This window comes from Pomacea canaliculata, linkage group LG3, assembly GCF_003073045.1.
Source record: "Pomacea canaliculata isolate SZHN2017 linkage group LG3, ASM307304v1, whole genome shotgun sequence".
Classification (NCBI taxonomy): Eukaryota; Metazoa; Mollusca; class Gastropoda; order Architaenioglossa; family Ampullariidae; genus Pomacea; species Pomacea canaliculata.
The window spans coordinates 16,222,173-16,243,107 of NC_037592.1; the positions used below are offsets into that span (position 1 = coordinate 16,222,173).

The 20,935-nt window shown below is 41.1% G+C and overlaps 5 protein-coding genes across 5 annotated transcripts in view; all 5 read left to right on the plus strand.

Annotated features, from left to right (window-relative positions):
* LOC112558572 (MAM and LDL-receptor class A domain-containing protein 1-like) overlaps nt 1-8,387 on the plus strand; it is a 39,580-nt gene extending 31,193 nt beyond the window's left edge. The window contains exons 42-49 of the mRNA XM_025229112.1: nt 457-609; nt 943-1,101; nt 1,412-1,536; nt 2,654-2,744; nt 2,994-3,134; nt 5,674-5,924; nt 6,515-6,746; nt 7,096-8,387. Coding sequence (XP_025084897.1) covers nt 457-609; nt 943-1,101; nt 1,412-1,536; nt 2,654-2,744; nt 2,994-3,134; nt 5,674-5,924; nt 6,515-6,746; nt 7,096-8,246 — 2,303 coding nt within the window. The 3' untranslated portion in view covers nt 8,247-8,387. The remainder of the gene's footprint in view (nt 1-456; nt 610-942; nt 1,102-1,411; nt 1,537-2,653; nt 2,745-2,993; nt 3,135-5,673; nt 5,925-6,514; nt 6,747-7,095) is intronic.
* On the plus strand, nt 8,249-13,694 carry LOC112558968 (MAM and LDL-receptor class A domain-containing protein 1-like). The gene is made up of 2 exons (XM_025229744.1): nt 8,249-11,180; nt 13,513-13,694. The coding sequence occupies exons 1-2, from the start codon at nt 8,249-8,251 to the stop codon at nt 13,692-13,694; spliced, it is 3,114 nt and encodes a 1,037-aa protein (XP_025085529.1).
* On the plus strand, nt 13,691-15,834 carry LOC112558583 (MAM and LDL-receptor class A domain-containing protein 1-like). The gene is made up of 2 exons (XM_025229123.1): nt 13,691-14,437; nt 14,698-15,834. The coding sequence occupies exons 1-2, from the start codon at nt 13,856-13,858 to the stop codon at nt 15,832-15,834; spliced, it is 1,719 nt and encodes a 572-aa protein (XP_025084908.1). The 5' UTR covers nt 13,691-13,855.
* Nucleotides 15,794-16,367, plus strand: LOC112558592 (MAM and LDL-receptor class A domain-containing protein 1-like). Its single transcript, XM_025229134.1, has one exon. The coding sequence runs from the start codon at nt 15,849-15,851 to the stop codon at nt 16,326-16,328; it is 480 nt and encodes a 159-aa protein (XP_025084919.1). The 5' UTR covers nt 15,794-15,848; the 3' UTR covers nt 16,329-16,367.
* Nucleotides 16,368-16,412: 45 nt separating this feature from the next.
* LOC112558970 (MAM and LDL-receptor class A domain-containing protein 2-like) lies at nt 16,413-20,921 on the plus strand. Its single transcript, XM_025229745.1, has 4 exons — nt 16,413-19,018; nt 19,162-19,407; nt 19,500-20,117; nt 20,403-20,921. Exons 1-4 carry the CDS (start codon nt 16,444-16,446, stop codon nt 20,774-20,776), a joined length of 3,813 nt encoding a protein of 1,270 aa, XP_025085530.1. The 5' UTR covers nt 16,413-16,443; the 3' UTR covers nt 20,777-20,921.
* The last annotated feature ends 14 nt before the right edge of the window (nt 20,922-20,935 follow it).

Here is a 20,935-nt window from a genome sequence, read left to right on the forward strand (position 1 = left end):
AAGGGCAGTGCATATTTAACTGCTTGGTTTAGCTGGATGAATTTTTAACATTAATCTTTAGAGATGTATCTGTTTTGATTGTATATTACATAATAATTAAATGTACAATTGATGTTAATGTACATTGTTTTAATTTATGTTTAAGGTTAGTAACAAAGTTATTAATTTATGTCCATAAAGATAAAAAAAAGGGTAATAGATTTGCCTAGCCCTAATGGTTAGAGTAATGGAATCTGAACCTAAAAAGGTGACACTAGTCTGTTAGATCGCGTGACACAATATAGTTCCTCCAGTTGACCCAGCTGTTAAGGGTCAGAGGAAGGGAAGGTTACTCCAGGCTAGATGAGGACTATCCTTAGCAAAGCTGGCTTTGAGGTGTGAGAATTCCAACACCTTACTCCCCTACAACTGTAAGGTCTTGGGACTATAGTTACATGTGTGTTGTTTTATTTTTAGCACCCACACAGTATGACTGTAACTTCGACCAGGCAAACATCTGTACTTGGACTCAGGACCCCACAGACAAGTTTGACTGGACTCTGCATCATGGTACAACTTCTTCAGTCCAGACAGGCCCTAGTTATGACCACACACAACAGAACAGCCATGGTGAGGTCCTGACCTTGAAATAACTTTGAAACATTTATAAATAGACTTCTATTTTTGCCTGCGTGCCTGCCTTTGAGATTTACAAAAGGCTTGCAATACCTGTAAGTTGCATATCCATAAGTTTGCAAAAAATTTGCAATATCTTGTGTACTGATTAGTGCAAAAATGATTTATGATGGCCGTTGCATTTATTTTTAAATGTGTTTAGCGGAAAAATGAATTTTAATTGCTTTAGATGTTTGGTGTATGCGCACCTGCTTGTGTATGCCTTTTGGAGTTTGTCTTTGGTGATAGAGGGTACTGTACTAGGTTTATATATACATTTTTCTTCAGGTTACTATATATACACTGAGGCATCCAATCAGCCAGCCAATGCCACCGCCCGCATCATCAGCCAGAGTATGACCATAAGTAATACTGGTACATGTGTTCACTTCTGGTTCCACATGTATGGCAGCAAGATTGGAACTTTAAATGTTTATGCTCAGCAAGGTACAGAAATTTCCCACACTGTTGTGCTTAAATTCATGTTTAACTTTGGGTTTCTACAGTTTTTACAGTATTTTGCCATCATTCTTCCAATTCTTATAATAAAAATAGCAGCTGTTATTTTGGTTATACCAAATTTACTGTTCTAGTAAAAAATGTTGACTTATAACCATGTGTTAAACCTGAAAAATTCAACCATGTGTGTATTTACACTTGGTTACACATAATCTGCAGACTTAATATGTTACTGCTATTGTAATAAAAACCTAGGATGATGCTGTCATATTTCAGCCTCCTGTCTCATTCTTTACAGGACAGAACCTGGGAAGCCCTCTGTGGACAAGGTCAGGTGAACAAGGGGATAAGTGGATTGGTGCAACTCTATTCCTCACACCTCAGACTCTCTCCCTTCCCCAGAGTCAGCCAACTCTTGTGCAGGTGTGTAATGTGTTTGCAGCAAGATTATGTTGATGTACACAAAATAATGGAAGTATTTTCTCATCTATGAGAATCATTGATACTGTGCATACCGTTTCTGTTTTCAGAAAATGAACTTGTTTTGCATAGTTAATTAAATTTTTGTGTGTTTACTTTATTCCAAGATTTATTTTTTATGTTACTGCACAAGGCTTTCTAAACTACGGGCATTTGTTAACATGACATATGCTCAAGATGCATTGAATAAGTTTATTTAATTTATTATCACAAATTTTTACAAGGTACCTAAATCTTCCTCATGCAGAAGACCTATTTAACTATCTGAATGTAAGGTTAAAATGAAGATGGGCCATACCTAATGTCTGAAAACGATCACATGTTATGCACAGACCCACTACTTTAGCTTTTTTGAGGTTTGTTTTAAGGACCATCAAATGCATCAGTTGCAGGAATTACCTGAGAGAGAAATTTGCTGTTGCCAGTGAAATGTACACATGTTCATGCACTTGCTTGCGCAGGTTTATGAAATTGGTGTGAATATGTGCATAGTATGTGTAAAACGGGCTTAGTTTGGTGAGTGAGTTGGGAAGAGAGACTTCGCCAATACACACCAGTACACAAGGAAAAACAATTCTGCTGTAGTTTCTGCCCTCCTTTATTCAAGCGGGATAGGTATGGAAACACAAGTGGGTAGTCAGGATGGAACAAGGAAAATAAGGGAAAGAAAAGACAAAAAGAAGAAAAAGTAGAAAAGAACCAATAGGAGAACAAATGCCTGATGAGAGAGTGACCCCTTTTCTCTCTCTCTCTCTTTTGTTCTTTTGTTGCCCTAATTTAGGACAAACTAATGCTTTGGCTCACCCACACCATCTCTCAGTCAAGGAAGAAAGCACATGGCAGGAATGGAAGTCTTATATGCGTTCAAGTCTTGCTACCTCTGCAAGAGTTGACATCTAAAAAAATAAGTCTTATCAGAGATAAAAACTTAAACTATAAAAATACACACAACATGCCCTTAAATGTCGTGGGTGTTACATATGCATGATTTTTCATACTCCTATATGTTTGTGTGTGTGTATTTGTGTTGTGCATGTGTGGGTGGATGGGCTTTATTCAGATTGTTTTTGAAGGTGTGGTTACTGGGGGTTACCAAGGGGATTTGGCATTGGATGACATATTCTTCAACGATGGCAGCTGTCCTGTCTCAGGTGACTAGAACGTTTTCAGTAAGATATTGTATTCTCCATAGGTGGTTTTTTTTTCTGAAGGAACACATATACCACTTTCTTGACATGCTGCTCTGTGAGTCCTGCATTCTGCAATGGAGTATAAGAATGACAGCCATATATAAGCTTGTAAATCCATAGTGCATTATTATTGCTTGTAGGTTTGAGATATGATAATTACTATTCTTACATTAAAAAGGTTGCATTTAACATTATTTCTTATTTTTTCAGTGACTTGTGATTTTGAGTCAGAAAACATTTGTGGTTACATTCAAGAGACAAAGAGTAATTATAACTGGACAAAGCAAAAGGGTCACACACCAAGCACAGGAACAGGACCAGCCACGGACCATACCTATGGCACAATGAGCGGTAAGTAAGACTTGTCAGCATGGTAGGATGTAGCATTGTAACATTTTCTAGTCTCTTTTTTATTATCTGCCCAATATTGAGCCACACTGATATGAAACTAGAAGTTCTTCTTGGATTCAACCTTATAGGATTACTGTGAGATTAATGCAGCCATCCACTCACAAAGATACAGTAGATGGCATTCATTTAAACATGAGGTGCAGCACTTAAAAAATAATTGTTGGCGTTCTCTGTACTAGTTTGAAACCTGACCTCTAGAGCTCAGGATAATGGTTGGGCAGCTTTCAGACTAAGCATCTGCTGCACACCTACTAACATTTGTTGCCAGAAATTAATGAAATATTAGTACTTACAAATGTCACCACACTCCAGAATTAAAAAATCAATACACGAGACTTTGTCTGTGAACACTTAATTTGAAGTTGACCTTAAACATGGGCATTCCCAGTCAGTGTGAGATCAGACATTCACTGATGCAAAGGGTACCCAAGCAGTTTACAGGTGGAAGGTGTCTTAAGTGAAATTAGTGTAACACCTAATAGCTAATCATAGCACTCACATATAGGATAGACAGAACTGAATGAACTGAAGGCAGTAATGAGGACATAGTGCTAAATGTTTAGATCAAAATGAATGTTTATTATCTGATACTTTTCTGTAAATCACTACTTTCATATGTAAAAGAGATTTCATTTTAAAAAGATATACTTTCCAAAGAAAATGCAAGAATGCTGTAATTGTTCATTCATTCAGGGAATTTCAAATGGAGCTAAAACTAGACTGACGAGGTGCAGTGTTCAAATTTAATGACTGATGCTTCATAAAATATAACAGCTGTTGAACAAATGAATTCTTCATTAAAACTTCATCATACTTTGTGCACTTCATGTGTTACAAAAGAGGAAGATTTACCCAATCTTAACTGGGTTTGACCATATTTCACTCTCAGTGTTGTCTTTCGTCTGTGATTAAAGCAACCATTATCACTGTGATACTTGAAAAATATCTGATGCTTCAAAAATAACAATAAAAGACTACAATAGAAGAATATTGTAGATACAACAGATTTTTCATGTGAAAATTTGGAATGATTAATGTCATCAAAAAGAGAAAGTTTAGAAGCAGAGTGATCAAGATAAAACAATAATGAAGCAAAATAGATGTCAAAATGCTTTTGGAAAATCTGGAATGTTGGTTGTAGAAAAATCACAGTTAATGACCACCAAAACTGAGTGTGAAAGAGATACATCATATATTTTACTTTAATGAACAGTTTATGAAAATTTGGTATACAAAATACTTTACAATTGTATTTTCTTCATTCTACAATTATCCAAGTTGTTAACTGTTAAAAATAGTGTTTGATCTATGTTAAAACATAGACCTATTAGCATAGTTTTTGTTAAAGTTGTGATCCAGTTTACCTTCAGCAAATGGGTTTAAGAAAACTAAAGTAGAAAAAGTTCAGTATGGATGATCATATGTTGGTTCTCAGTACTCTTAGCACAATATTTGCATGAAGGAGTAATGTGACTTTAATAAAAGATGACTATAACAATTAACCTATCTTAAAAACATATTTTTAGACCATTTGTGCACAAAAAGGTTATTCTTCCCTTAAATCCATGCATTATGCCATTTTTCAATATGTGTATAAATGCACTAGCATTGTCAGGGGAGAAATGAAATATTTTTCAGATGCAAAGTTACAGTAGTTCAGATCTATGCATACAACACATTGTAATTAAGCACATCATCATTTTCACCATTGGGTTTAAGATGATTATTGGATTTAGAGGAGGATTTGGGTACCTGTTTTCCTCCAAGGGCCATTATATCATTTGCAGGCCTAACAAAATTATCTACCTAAAAATGAGCCTGCTTTTTCTGGTCAAGCTGTAGTTTTTCCACAGTGTGTTAAAACTCTGACATGTACAATTCCAGCCTGCCTGGCACTGCTGTATTCTCAGTCACCACAATACACCTTTCCATAATTAGGTTCATGAAAAATATGCTCTGCTTCTGTAAAAAGCATAGAGAAAAACAACTGTTTGCCATTTCTAATGAAATAAAATGGCAGACAGAGTGAAACATTGATGTTAAATATTGGGTAGTAGTAAACCCAGGTCTTAACTCAGTAAGAAATGTTTGGGGATACATAATGAATATTTAGACATGGCTTCAATTTAAAACCATGGAAGATTTAATAAAAAAAAAAAAACAACAGAAAGCAGCAAAACCTGGGAAATTCTTGAAGACTGCTTACAAATATTAGTTACTGGCATGGCATTTTTTTAAAGAATAAAGAGAAACAGTAAGGCTGTTGATAAGCAGCATAATAGGAGGAATTTTTTTCCAAAGGTCTCTACTTTAGCTTACTTCCAAATGTTATCTAGAATATTTTCTTCTTATTTTTATTCACAAGAAACTGTTTTTGTTGTAATTGACAAGGCTTTAAGCTTTTTATGCATGAGTCTATACTTTCTATCATTGATTTATTTGTCTTAAGATTGCATGGTAATACTCTTTTTTTTTCAAGGATATTACATGTATACTGAGGCTTCCAATGGAAGACCTGGTGACACTGCAGACCTGTTGAGTCCTGTACAGCCTGCCACAACAGGCAAGTGCCTACACTTTTACTACCACATGAGTGGCACAGGCATGGGAACACTCATGGTGTCCATCAGGGCACGGGCTGTAAGCACTGTCCTCTGGCGTCGCTTTTCTGATCAAGGTGATGTGTGGCATACAGCACAGGTGTCCATCAATTCAAATTTTCAGTACCAGGTAAAAATACTAGGTGCAATGTCATCTAGAATGTTTACTACATGTATAACATACACATGAAATACTTTAGTACATAAAATGTTGCATTTTTCATGAAAAATGTAAAACTATACTTGATACATTGCATAAAACATAGAAAGCAAAGTTATGACAGTTGCAAAAAGGATTTTACTTCCTAACTTGTTGCTTTTATTTTGTGCTTCATAAAAATTAGATTTTTCAGGTCATCCTCCCCACGTCAATAATAAACACAAAGCAATCAAAGGAGGGAATGGTCCATACATGGATACAAATTATTTCCATGAAATTTTTTCTTTCTTTTATATCTTCCAAGATGTAAATAAAAGGAAAATAAAATTCAGTTCACAGCTATCTTTAAGCTAAGGCTGTTCATGCACAGCATTTTAACAATATTAATTTTTTTTTATTGATTACTTGGGGCATTATTAACTCATAAATTATATTAAGGTCTTTAAGCATCAGCTTAACTTTGCATGTGATGAAAGCATGAACTTGCTTGATGATGCCGTATTACATAAATTTAGATATAAAGGTTTGTACTGTCATGGGCTAAAATTGTTTCCTTGCAGGTAGAGTTTCAAGCTATCCGAGGCAGTACTTATCAAAGTGACATAGCTATAGATGATGTTGAGCTACAGGATGGTCTCTGTTCACCACCAGCCTCATGTGACTTTGAACAGGGACAATGTGCCTGGAACAACGACAACACTGGTGATGACTTTGACTGGATTCGTTCTCAGGGCTCCACCACCACTGCAAATACTGGGCCTACAAATGACCACACTTTGCAAAATATAAAAGGTTATTTTTGTGATGTACTGATTGTACACTGGTGATGGGAGACAGATAGCAAGATAATTATTGTCTATCACACGGATATAATAATAAATCCAAAAATTTGTAAATCGCATACTCACACTCCTAAGGAGCATGCTCTTAGTGCTTAAGAATAAGAACAAGACATGGGCAACATACAAGGGATAGGAAAGCAAACTACATATGAACTATGAAAGAAAAAAAACAACAGTACTGACGATGAGTAAAAACACAAAGAGGAACCAAAAAATATGTTCATGTGGGAGGTTGAGAGAGAGAATGGCAACTTAGATCTGTGTACATTTGCAAGTTTACTTCAAAATTTTATTTTCAGGTCACTTCATGTACATTGAAGCATCACAGCCACGTAAAGCAGGAGACAGAGCTCGACTACACTCAGAGATTCTGAACAACAGTACACATCAACAGTGCCTTACTTTCTGGTACAGTATGCATGGTGCTGGCATGGGTACCCTCTCTGTGTACAAGGACCTAGTCACTGGAACATCAGGACCTGCTCAGCTCTGGACACGGAGTGGTGACCAAGGAACTGTGTGGCAGAAAGCCACAGTCCCTGTAAGAGAAAACAAAGAAGAGTTTATGCTGGTCTTTGAGGGAGTAGTTGGCAGTTCCTATCTCAGTGACATGGCCATTGATGATATCAGTCTGACAGATGGAGACTGCTCTTCTAGTAGTCAGCCATCAACATTTACCTGTGGAAGTCAGCAGACTGTGACTAGTGATAAAGTGTGCAACTTTGTGAAGAACTGTTCTGATGGCAGCGATGAAATTCAGTGTGGAAACTGTACCTTTGACGCAGATCTTTGTGGATACATTGACATTAGTCAAGGTTCATTTAGGTACCTGCGTACCAGTAATGCTACATCAACAAAGAGTCTTCCAATTCCATTTGACCATTCTTACAACAAAAGCAATGGATACCTGCTGTATGTGGACACAAGCCAAGGAACTTTCAACTCTTTGGCCACATTAGCAAGTCCTGTACTTCATCAGTCTTCTCCAGCCTGTCAGCTGTATTTCTACTACTTCATCATTGGTAGTCCTGGTGCTGGTCAGCTTCAGGTCTCTGTCATGACTGGAGATACCAAAACCATTGTCTGGCAGCTCCGTACCAGCTCTGTTACTAACCAGTGGCTACTTGCTGTGGCAGACATAGGTGCTTTTAATGGAGACTTCCAGATTTACATAGAAGCCAAGAGATTTTTGTCATATGGCAGCCTTGTCATAGATGATGTTCAGCTCCTTAACTGTGGATACCCACCCCCACAAGCATATTGCCCTCCTGGTTCCTTTCAGTGCCAGATGGGATCGTGTATTAACAAGGATCAAGTGTGTGATGGGGAGAAGGACTGTGGTCAGCAGGATAATAGTGATGAAGCCACCTGTACGGCTGCCACATGTGTGACTTTGAGCACTCACTCTGTGACTGGGCTCAGGATGTCACAGATGATTTTGACTGGGTAATCATGAATGGTCAGACCCCAACTCCAGACACAGGTCCTTTCCGTGACCACACTACAGGTCTTGTGACAGGACATTATGTTTACACAGAGTCTTCTGCACCACGTCGCCCTGGTCAAAAGGCAAGACTACTTAGTCCAGTAATCCAGCCTACTACAGCCAGTGACAACTGCTATCTTGTTGTCTACTACAACATGAATGGTAGAACTATGGGTGACTTTAATGTCTACATGCAAACATCATCCAATGGTTACCCTAGCACTTTGATTCATCGCTCGGGTGACCTTGGTCCTGTGTGGGTGCGAGATTCACGACTTCTTGTTTCTGCTCAACCATTTTCTCTTATAGTTGAAGGTGTTATTGGCCCTAGCTATTATAGTGACTTAGCTGTGGATGACATTGTGTTGTCAGCAGGCTGTAGATTGTCACAAAATACTCTTCCTACAGCTGGTTACACGGTAACTGACACAACGCCCAGAGTTTGTGCAATGAGCCAGTACCAGTGTGCAAATGGCGACTGCATAGACCAGTCTCGTTATTGTGACTTCTCCAAGGATTGTTCAGATGGCTCTGATGAGTTGACATGCGGGACCTGCAATTTTGAGGCAGGACTGTGTGGCTACAAAGATTTAAGTGTTGGACGCTACAACTGGACACTGAGCTACCCAGCTTTGATGGGGGTGGTGGGCCCAGCTTCAGATCACACTCTGGGAAATAGACAGGGTCACTATGCTTACGTGGAGGGTGACAGAGGAGTGTTTCAACAAGTAGCCAGACTGCAAAGTCCTCCATTGCCAGCACTTTCTTCAAGTTGTACTATAGCTTTCTTCTATTATATATCAGATCATCAGTTAGGTTCCTTTCAGTTTGGACTCACTGTCAATGATTCATACAGATCTTTATTTTCTATTTCTGGAAGTTATGGGTCAGGCTGGAAACCCATGAATGTATACGTAGGCAGATTAGGTGGTCTTCCAGCAGGCTCTCATTTTGAGTTCCGTGTGACACCTGGGCAAGGAGCTCTTGTCAACAACTCTGCTGATGTGGCAATAGATGATATTACCTTTACTTACTGCAATCCTAGACAGGTACCCCCCACTGTCTTCTGCACTTTTGAAACTGGCTTCTGCATCTGGAACCAAAGCACCAATGACCAGATGGACTGGTTAAGGCGCCAGGGCTCAACACCAACTGCACACACTGGCCCATCTGGTGATCATTCAACAGGTGTAGGTTACTATGCATACATTGAAACATCACCACCAACAAGACCAGGTGATTCAGCTGTCCTGCACACTCCATGGCTGCTGCCTACTGATTCTGCAGGATTTTGTCTGACTTTCTGGTATTACATGTTTGGATCGACCATGGGTAATCTCACACTTAACTTAATGACACCACAGGGCGTTCAGACATTCTGGTCTAAACATGGACCTCAGGGTGATCAGTGGAGACAAGCCCAGCGCACAGTCATTTCCACTACAGAGTATTACCTCTTCTTCCAGGCTTCTTCAGGTGGTTACCTTGGAGACATTGCAATAGATGACATCTCAGCATCAAGGGGACCTTGTCGTCCTACAGCATCTTGTGACTTTGAAGAGGAAACATGTTCGTGGACACAGAGCAGCATGGGTAATATCAACTGGACTCTGGGCACCAATGGTTCTACAGCCATGGGAACAGGACCAAGACTAGATCACACATTTGGTTCAGACTCAGGCCACTTTTTGTTTCTACATGGAAGTAAATCAGGTGACCAGGCATTCCTTGCCAGCACATTACTTAACAGTGTTTCATCATTTTGCCTACAGTTCTGGTATTACATGCATGGACAACATACAGGGTCACTGAACATATCTGTCACTGTAAATGGAACTTCCCCACCTCAGTATTTGTGGAGCATGCAGGGAGACCAAGGAGACCAGTGGAAGCATGCTGCAGTTACTGTCCCCTATCTGAGAAATCAACAGTTCAGGATCCTAATGCAAGGCATCAGCACTGGTGGTCAGCAAGAAAACATTGCTGTTGATGACATCAGCTTCAATAATGGAGATTGTCTGTTAGGTAGCTGCAGTTTTGAAGCTGATATGTGTTCTTATTCTAATGCTGTTACTGGTGATGACTTTGACTGGCAGAGAGGCAGTGGGGGATCATCAAGTCGCACATTGGGTCCATCTACTGACCACACACGCCACACATCAGCTGGGCACTACATGTACCTGGAAACTTCTGGTGCCAACCTCACAGCAGGGCAGAAAGCATGGCTAGTGAGTGAGACTGTGCTTAGGCCTAGAGATGCAACAGGCGGGTGTCTTTTCTTCTATTACCACATGTATGGGGTGGGAATAGGCACCCTGAATGTCTATACACGGTCTGCATCCACTCATAACTTGTTTCTCATCTGGTCTCTAAGCAGCAACCAGGGCAATGTGTGGAACTATGGCAGAGCTCCTATAGTGACTAACAACTCATATGAGATCATTTTTGAAGGTGTTTATGGAGGCAACACTACAGGAGATATTGCCATTGATGACATATCAGTATCACCTTATCGTTGTTATGGCATGATCCAGCCTACAACTCCTTCAAGTTTAACATCACCAGTGACATATCCACCTACCTCCATAGACTGTGATTTTGAGTCGGACATCTGTAACTGGCAGCAAGATACTAGTGACCAGTTCAACTGGGAAGTCCAAGCAGGCAGAACACTGACTGGGACAGGTCCCACTGCTGACCACACTTACAGTACTCTTCGAGGGCACTTTGCCTACATCAACTCATCACATGACTCAGCAAACAGCTCTGCTCGTCTGCTCAGTCCAGCACTGACCATTGGACCCCAGGGTGTCTGCTTCAAGTTCTGGTACTACATGTATGGAAGCTCTATTAACAGGATTAACTCTTCTGGCTCAGAGCAATGGAAAAAGTCAAGCAGTAAGCATTTACACATTTTTTAATTGTAACTTTATGAACATTTCATTTCTAAAAATCTGTAAAATTAAGAGTAATACAAAATTATAACAATACCCACCCCTTAGAAACATTGAATATGCTGAATTTAAAAACATGCAATTTTGAAGAAATATGCAGACTAGCAACAAGCACAACAAAGCTACTGCAGATTAAATTGCACACAGACTAATTTACCAAAAGAGGAGATAAACCCATGGTGAGGTACAAAGCCACAGTTTTACAACTTAGCTATTTCATGTTGCTTTGGCCATGAGTCACATGCTGTCCTAAGGTCTAAAACTGACTGCTTAAGTTTCAGTGAGGTGCAAAATTTATTTCTAAGTTGTAAACTACATGTAATTGGGTAACTTATCACACATCACAATCTCACGCTTACTAGTGCAGCCATCACCTAACAGGGCAAACTCCAGCTAAATTGGCTGCCGGTTCAGATGACAGTAATTTCCTCTGGCAGTGCAGTGACTTGTGTCTTTCCTATCCAAGTCACAAGTCACAAGCCACAGCAAATTCTCTATTTAGCTTATTTAGCTTATTTCCCATCGGCAGCTATCTTTACCTTTTTAAAAAGGATAGGACTATGTAATCAAATTTAAGTTTTTACATTCTGATATTTCTCACTTAATTCCTGGTGAGTTGGTGGCCTTTTGGGCTTCACCACCCTTCTTACACTTCATTTTTCTTTTACACCTTGTTCACTCACTATGTTGATTTGTTTTTAAAGATAAATGACTTGAGACGATTTACCCCAAAACCTTTAAACTTAAAAAATATTTTTATTGCCGTGATATAGCCCTAGTTGCTGGCACGACATTAAACACCAACCAACAACAACAACTCTATCCAAGCTTCTCTCTGCAGAGTTCTCTTGCTGCACTTCTCCCTCCCTTTTGATACCCCCCAGGAAAGCTAATGGCCTGGCCATATTGTAAGACTGCGCTGATTGTGGCCACCTAACAGGAGGTTAAGTGCAGCCCATCCTTCTCCCTGCAGCCCCCTCCGTTCTCTCTGGATCAACACAAATGCACATGCCAATCAGCACTGCAGACCATTGCTGCCAACCAATCGGCCTTCAGCTGGCATATAAGTCTGCCTCTACCACACACATTTACTCACACACAAAAAATGTTAGGAGACATGCTGGTACAAAACTGTGTACTTATTGTCATTTTAGGGGTCATAAATACCTGATAGCCAAGATGTTCCCAAAGCTGAAACTAAATTTCCAATTCTCTTTTCCACAATAATCCTGGTAAAACTACATTAATGTTTTTGGCTAAAATTATGGTTGAATTCTCCTGAGCAGGCAATAGCATAGTGAAGGAAAACAGAGCAATATGCCAAAAAGCAATCCTTATCCACAACTGCGGCATAGCCACAATAATAGCCAGTGAAAGAACACACAGTCTTTAAAAAAGCAGATTAGGCAGAAAAATTCAATGTTTTATGGGTAAAAGTTGTAACAAAAACAAAAGGAGTATATTTTTATGTCATGCATGCATATGCACTGAGCCAGAAATAAAAATCAAAAAACAAAGAGGCAGAAACTTTAGGAAAAACTGTCACAAGGATGACAACTGAACTGGCACCACCAGTCTCAGTAACAGCTGCATGCCTTGACCATGATACATCTTGTGATTTAGTTTGTATCTAATACAAATACTTGGGTATAGCCCAGTGCAGGATACTTCTTCCCCAAATATAAGGTTGGGACATAAATTTTTTTAAATTGTAACAGCCTTAGCCAGTGGAAAACTGGGATCATATATTAATTAGGCATATCTGTATATAAATATGATATTAAAATTTTGACCTCTTTCTTGAATGATCATGTTTTTGGGAACAGGAGGATGTTCACCCAGATTTTAGGAAATAGCATCTTCCACTAATCTTTACCCAGTCATCAGAAAAAAAATTTTGACATTTCACTCTCTCATGTCCCATTTAATACCTATAGTTTTTGTACAAAAAGTATGTGATTTGTGCTGTAAGGAAGTTTTAGAGGCAGCATATGGACATAATATGGTCCTAACCTCAGTTTTGAGGGTGTCCAAGGATATTAATGCTTACTTTAAGTTTTCAAACCATTATACTATTACTGAATATATATCGTTAAATATATTCATTCACAAACATACTTATGCTTTGATATCACCAAATGAACATTTATGAAATACGGCAAGCATTTTCATCATTTTTTCTCTCCAATCTTTGGTTCAGTTATGGACACGGTCAGGAACTCAAGGGCCTCAGTGGAGATACAGTCAGGTACATATACGCACTAATGGATCTACAGTCTTCATCCTGGAGGGTCTGCCAGGACTTGGTGCACATGGGGATATTGCACTTGATGACATTTCAGTGAATGTTGACCACTGCCCTGCTGAAGTGATCTGTGACTTTGAGAACGATGAGTGTGGATACACCCAGGCATATGATGACAACTTTGACTGGTCTTTTGAAGACTACTACAACTAGTCTGACGTTTTCTGCCCCCTCCGCAGACCACACTTTTGGTACATCTCTAGGACATTACATGTACACCATATCTAGACTGCCACCTGGCAGTTTTGCACGGCTGGACAGTCCCTTGCTGGAGGCAACCTCAGGCTCCTGTTTGCAGTTTTGGTACAACATGCATGGGTACAATCTTCAGGGAGCAACAGTGGGCACACTTAACGTGTACACTCGTAGTGATGGTGCTCTTAGTAACGCCATTTTCACGCGGACTGGAGAGCAGGGTGCTGAAGTGGGAAATTGCCCAAGCTACTCTCCGCAGTACTGTCCCATTCAAGGTGACATTTGAAGGTGTAGTTGGAAATGGATTCTTCAATGCTATCTGTATAGATGACATCACTGTTCAGCCTGGTGCTTGTCCTGGTGAAGGTAACTGTGACTTTGAGGAGAACCTTTGTACGTGGAAGAACACTGCTGTGGGAGATAACTTCGACTGGCTGCAAGGGCAGAACCAACCACTGGCAGGTTTTTCGGGCACTGTTGTTGACCACACGCTGAACACAGTCTATGGTGTTTATATGTACACTGACTCATCTCCACCTCGTCAGACTGGTGACAAAGCCTGGCTTATTTCTCCATCATTTGACAACTCTACAGCTCGTTGTCTGTCACTGTGGTACATGATGGCTACAAGAGGCACTATCAACATCAAAGTCATCGCTTTGACCAATGGTTCTCTCATGAATGTTGCAAGCATAAATCAGGTTAGTGAACTTCTTCATTCTATTTATGTGATTTATTGTTTTTTATTTTTTGGATGTTGGGGAACTTTCATCAGCTACACTTATGGGACTGTCATATAAAGGAATGTATTGGTGTAATCCGGAAACTGAGAGCTGCATTTACCTATTCAAAAAAATGTTAAAAACTTTATTTTTATGCTTTTTTTTTTACTTTTGTATTTCTGCTTACTGTATAATTGTGTATGTGTGTGTATATATATATATGTATTGTGGTGTTTCAGGAGGGAACTGACTGGCAGTTGTCAAGAGTGACCATAGCTAACATAAATTTCTCTTACCGCATTGTAATAGAGCACATTATTCAGACTCCTGGTATGAGTGATGTTGCTATTGATGACATCTCAGTACAGACAGGAAATTGCAGTGTATTGCCGACAGTGTCTCCACAGCAGTGTGCCTTCACCTGTCCTGGATCAACCACATGCATTGCTCGCAGCAAAGTCTGTGATTTTGTTTCTGACTGTCCCCATGGAGAGGAGGAAACAGCTTGTGGCTACAACTGCAACTTTGACAATCAGACTTGCCACTGGGTCAGCAACAGTGAAGGAACCTATGTCTGGACCAAATACCGTGGCGCCACCCCTGATTCCAACACAGGGCCAGACAGAGATCACACCACTAACTCTGGCCTGGGCTACTACTTGTACACAGATGCCTCTAATGGAACTCGTTATGACCAGGCTCTTCTTCAGAGCCCACTGTTCCAGAGCTCTTCAGCCACGTGTCAGCTAAGCCTCTGGTACCACATGTTTGGCAGTGGGGTTGGAGATCTTTTTGTCATGAAGGAGGAAGGTGTCACAAAAACTTACTTGTGGAAAACTAGCGGTGACCATGGCAACCGATGGTATCAAGCAGTTATTCCTATTGAGCGGATGGCCTCACCTTTCACTCTGACAATTGGATCTACAAGATCCTTTAATGTTCTTGGTGACATTGCCATTGATGACATTTTTTTCCAGCACTGTTCCTTCCCAGACCCAGCTACCAGCTGCACAGCATACAGCACCTTTAAGTGCAGGAGCCAGGCTTGTGTTCCAACACAGAATGTATGTGACTTTGTTGATGACTGTGGAGATGGCACTGATGAACTTGACTACACCTGTGATGATTATATTCGCTGTGACTTTGAGACAAGCATGTGTGGATGGAATCAAGACGTTACAGACAACATGGACTGGATTCGACTTGCAGGACCCACCCCTACACCAGGAACTGGCCCTTTGCATGACCACACCCTGGGTACCAGTTCAGGACATTACATCTATGTAAAAAGCTCTGACCCTCACAAAGAAGGAGCCACAGCCAGGATTATTAGTCGTGCCTTTCAATCTTCTGGTCAGCTCCATACTGTCAATTGAAGTTTTTCTACTACATGTATGGCCAAACCATAGGCAGTTTGTCAGTTTACACTCGAAACTCTTTCAATGGTCCACTTGTTAAAAGGTTCAGTAGATCTGGTGAGATAGGCAATTATTGGGTGAGCTCTGTGGTACCTATCTATGACACAAAGCCTTTCCAAATCATAATAGAAGCAACCTTGCACAATTCTTCTTTGGGAGACATAGGAATAGATGACACCATCTTCACTTCAGCATGCAAACTTCTGACAACAGACTTCCCCATAGGCACACCAGGTTCTTCAGTCACAACACCTTCACCTTGTGGTGACCCCAGTGTTTACTATCAATGTTCAGACACTTCAGCTTGTATACCCAGATCTCAGGTATGTGACTTTATGGTCCAGTGTACTTATGCTTCTGATGAAGTTGACTGTGGGGCATGTGATTTCCAGCAGGGTATGTGCGGTTGGCAGGACATCAGTGTTGATAAGTATGTGTGGGAAACGACATAATGGCTCCACAGCTTCTGCCATTTCAGGACCAAACGCAGACCACACCACAGGGAAGACCACTGGAAACTATATTTATGTAGACTCAACTGCAACAGATGACTATGGGAAAGCAGTGATGGTATCACCTATGTATGGTGCCTTTGGTGCTGATTGTGAAATCAGTTTCTGGGTGCACAAGAAGACATTTTCATACCTGACTTTGTACATGGTTCCTCCAGGACAGAGTCCATACGATGGCCAGCGTATTCAAGTGTGGCAAGTTTCAGCAGCTCTGGGCAGTAACTGGACCAGTGTTACAGTTGGTCTAGATGCACACCCTCCAGGCTACAGACTTGTTTTTGAAGGTATTTTACGTTCAGTTGATGGTGACATTGCACTTGATGATATTTCGTTTAGTGACAGCTGTGCTGTTGGCACAAGTACAGAGTTCTGTGCAGCAGGCCAGCTCCAGTGTAACAATCAAATCTGTGTAGATGGGACCACAGTTTGTGACTTTAGTAATGACTGTGGAGACAACTCAGATGAAAAGAATTGCTCTAGCTATGTTGAGCGTTGCAACTTTGAGGTGGATTTGTGCAATTGGATTCAGGATCAGACAGATGTATTTGACTGGACCAGAAAATCAGGGTCTACCACCACAGCAGGCACTGGCCCTGACAGAGATCACACATTAGGCACTGAGACTGGAACATACTTGTACTTAGAGAGTTCTAACAGAAAAGCTAATGACACTGCCAGGTTAAAAAGCCTAATTTTCCAGCCAGCATCAGAAGGTCAGTGCTACATGCGATTCTTTTATCACATGTTTGGGAAGGACATCAATGCTCTTAACATCTACATAGAAGGAGCAGAACAAGGCTCGAGAGCACTGCTGCTGTCTATTCATGGTCAACAGGGTGATGAGTGGCGCAAGACCATCCTCAGCATTGTTAGTGCATATAACTTTAGGGTTGTGATTGAAGGGACAACAGGGGCCAGTGACCTTGGTGACATAGGCTTGGATGATATCTCTTTCACACCAGGCTGTCGTCTGGCAGTAGGGGCAAGTCTGCCACCAGTCCTCCCAACCAACACCAGTCAATGTCCTGCAGGAACATTTTTTTGTGCACCATATATACCATGCCGCTCAAATATGTTTCTCTGTAATTTCAACTCTGATTGTGTAGACAGCATAGACGAAACCCAGTGCCCATCAGCTTGTGATTTTGAGACACATTATGTCCCTATGTGTGGGTGGACCAATCAACGTGAAGGAAATGCAGCAAACTGGATTTTAAGAAATCCTATTTCTTCAGCTTACCCCAAAGTAGATCACAATCCAGGGACACCTTTTGGGCACTTTGTTGGTGTCACAATTCCAATCACCCAGTCCTTGAGTGCCAATTCATGGCTTGTGTCTCAAGTTTATAGAAATTCAGGTCCTTCATGCAAATTTAAATTCTGGTACTTGCACAGTGGCAGTACAGTCATTAACCTGGTTCTATTTGTTAGGTCTGGTGGTGCAGATCAACAAATCTGGGCACTGCCCTCCCCTCGACCCACACCCAATGTTTGGCACAATGCTACTGCCTTGATGCCTTCTTGTGTCTCAGAATTTCAGCTTGTGTTTGAGCTGCAAGGACTGAGCAATGGTTATGCTGCTCTTGATGACTATTCCTTCCAGAACTGCGGATTACCTTCCATGAGTTCTTCTCCTCCTGTCTGCAATAAATTAAGTGAATTTCAGTGTGGCAATGGGCAGTGCATACCCAAAGGCCAAGTATGCGACATGCAGTCAGACTGCTGTGACAATTCTGATGAGTCTCCTTACCAGTGCTATGCATATAAAAAAATCGATTTTGAGCAGGGCTTGGATGGTTTTATACAGCTGACTGATGACAATTTTAATTGGACACGTCATCGGGGTCCAACAGAGACATCAGGGACAGGTCCCTCACAAGATCACACAACTGATTCTACATCTGGATACTATTTATATATTGAATCTTCCCCTCCACAGCAGATGAATGACAAAGCCCGTCTAGCATACAATCTACCAGCACCCACTCCTGGCTTTTACTGTAGCATGCGTTTGTGGTACCACATGTATGGAGCACACTCAGGGAGCCTTAACATTTATAGTCTAGATGCAGCAGGTAACACTATCCCTTACCAAACCCTGGCCCTAGACCATGGCAACCAATGGTTGAAATCAGAAGTCACTTTTGATGCACAGCTTCCTTTCTCAGCAATCATTGAAGGAGTTGTAGGGGTGGGACAACTGAGTGACATAGCAATTGATGATGTCTCTTTCACACCAGGATGTGGCATAGGATCACCTACTCCTCCTCCAACACTATCTACAACAGTGACACAGTCCTCTACTACCTCACCTTTCCCACTTTGCCAGGCTGGTCAGTTCCAATGTGCATCCACTGGCATTTGCATCCCAAAAGAAAAACAGTGTGACTTTAACACAGACTGTCCTGATAACAGCGATGAAATGTCATGTTTCACCATTGGTACCTGTACTTTCTCATCCTCTGTCTGTGGGTGGACAGAATACATTCCAGATTCAATGGACTGGCAGCGTGTGAGGCCTAGCGATATTCACAATGTCACAACTTCCCCACAAAAAGATGGCGATGGGTCAAGCAATGGCTATTTCTGTACTTACAGGACACTCAAAATGGTAACACCAATGGCCAGACAGACAGACTAATGAGTCCAGTGTACAGCAGGTGTGCTGGAGAATGCAAGATTCAGTTCTCATACTTCATACAGGGATCTAACCCAGGAACTCTAGCTCTCTCAATCTTTTCATCTTCTGTGAACAACACTCTGTGGAAATCAGTCAGCACTACATCAGACCAGTGGGTCACAGAAATTGTTGGAATTGACCGAAGGAAAGACAAGTTCTCTCTTCAGTTTGAACGTTTAGAGTTATCAAACATGTCAGGCACTATTGCCATTGATAACATTGAGTTTTCTAACTGCGGACTACCAATGCCTGTTTCAGCGTGTCAAGCAGACTTCTTCACTTGTACAAACCATGCTTGTATTGACAACAATCTCATCTGTGATCACATGGATGACTGTGGTGACAATTCTGATGAAAGTAACAGTCTGTGTACTCAGTACAAAATGTATGACTTTGATGAAAACCCAAATAATCTTGGTGATTTAACTCAGGGGCTGATTACATTGATGACCAGCAAGACTGGTCACTGTACAAAGGAAACAATGCACCTGGCCTTCCCACCATGGACCACACAACAGGCACACAGAATGGACAGTACATCTACCTCTGGGCCTCCAGCATAACTCACTTTGGTGACAGAGCATGGCTGATATCTGTACCCTTCCAAGCCTCTACCTCAGACAAACCTTGTTCACTCCACTTCTTTTACTATATTTATGGCAACAGTGGACATCAGATCAACATCATGTATCGTACACATCGCAATGGACCAGCAGACAAAGTGGAATGGTCAGTGAGTAGCAGCTATGGAGCCGTATGGCAGAGAGCATCCGTACGGATTAGTGTCTCCCAGCCATTCCAGGTCATCGTCGAAGGTCAGCTAAGGGGCAGCAGCTATGGTGTAGCCATTGATGACCTTTCCCTCAGCCCTGGCTGCTCTGTCAGTGACAGTCCACTGCCAGCACTACCAGTAACCCCACCCACCACACCTCCTCCAGCCTGTACAAGCAACCAGTTCTTATGTATCATCAACAAGATGTGCATCAGCAACAGAAGTCGATGTGATGGTGTCAGTGATTGCCCTGACTCCTCAGATGAACTGGGTTGTGGTAAGACAGCAAAGTGTTTGTTTTAAAATAAATGGATTTCCACTTGAAATATTCTTAACTTTTTCTCAGAAGGATGTAACTAAAAATAATTAAATGCATTAAACATCCAGAATTTTGCAACTTATTTATATCAAAATTTTTACAAAAGAATGCAAAGAAGAATGCATAAAATTATGTATCAGATCCCTACTATATTATGTTAGACTTTACATTTTGAAAGAAGACTTGCATTTATCACTGATGGCAATTTTTGTAATCAAAGTAAATGTTTATGGGTTGTTGCAGGCTGCAGCAGTGACACATTTGCCTGTGATAATGGTGCATGCATCGATTTAGACAAAAAATGTGATGCAGCCAATGACTGTGGTGATGAGAATGCATCAGATGAAAAAGATCCTAGCTGTACCAATTACTTGCGCTTCAATTTTGAAAGTTCAAGTTTTGGTGAATTTACCAAGGTCACACAGGCACAGAAGATAAGACTGACTGGCAGATTGGGCAAGCAAGCAGCATGTCATTCTCAGGACTTCCACATACGGACCACACCACTGGGAAATCTTCCGGACATTTCTTGTTTGCAAGGTCTCACAACCCTGGAGACACAGCCTGGCTCATTTCTCGACCATTTGGAGCAACAGCAGGACAGAACTGCCAGATGAAGCTTTTCTTCTACATCTTTGGCAGCAGTGTGCATCATCTCAGCATCCTGTACCGCACACACAATGCTGGGCCTCCTGATGGGCAGATCTGGACAAGTGCTGGTCAGCAGGGCCCCAAATGGCTGGAAGCATCACCCCTCATCAGTATTGCCACGCCTT

What these genes read in the sequence shown, in the direction of transcription:
- LOC112558968 (XM_025229744.1), top strand. Translation starts at nt 8,249, where the DNA reads ATGAATGGTCAGACCCCAACTCCAGACACAGGTCCTTTCCGTGACCAC. An exon ending in GCAATGGAAAAAGTCAAGCA is followed by an intron (nt 11,181 to 13,512) that starts GTAAGCATTTAC and finishes ATGGATCTACAG; the next exon opens with TCTTCATCCTGGAGGGTCTG.
- LOC112558583 (XM_025229123.1), top strand. Translation starts at nt 13,856, where the DNA reads ATGGGTACAATCTTCAGGGAGCAACAGTGGGCACACTTAACGTGTACA. An exon ending in ATGTTGCAAGCATAAATCAG is followed by an intron (nt 14,438 to 14,697) that starts GTTAGTGAACTT and finishes GTGGTGTTTCAG; the next exon opens with GAGGGAACTGACTGGCAGTT.
- LOC112558592 (XM_025229134.1), top strand. Translation starts at nt 15,849, where the DNA reads ATGTATGGCCAAACCATAGGCAGTTTGTCAGTTTACACTCGAAACTCT.
- LOC112558970 (XM_025229745.1), top strand. Translation starts at nt 16,444, where the DNA reads ATGGTATCACCTATGTATGGTGCCTTTGGTGCTGATTGTGAAATCAGT. An exon ending in GGTAACACCAATGGCCAGAC is followed by an intron (nt 19,019 to 19,161) that starts AGACAGACTAAT and finishes TGTGGAAATCAG; the next exon opens with TCAGCACTACATCAGACCAG. An exon ending in TGATCACATGGATGACTGTG is followed by an intron (nt 19,408 to 19,499) that starts GTGACAATTCTG and finishes GATTTAACTCAG; the next exon opens with GGGCTGATTACATTGATGAC.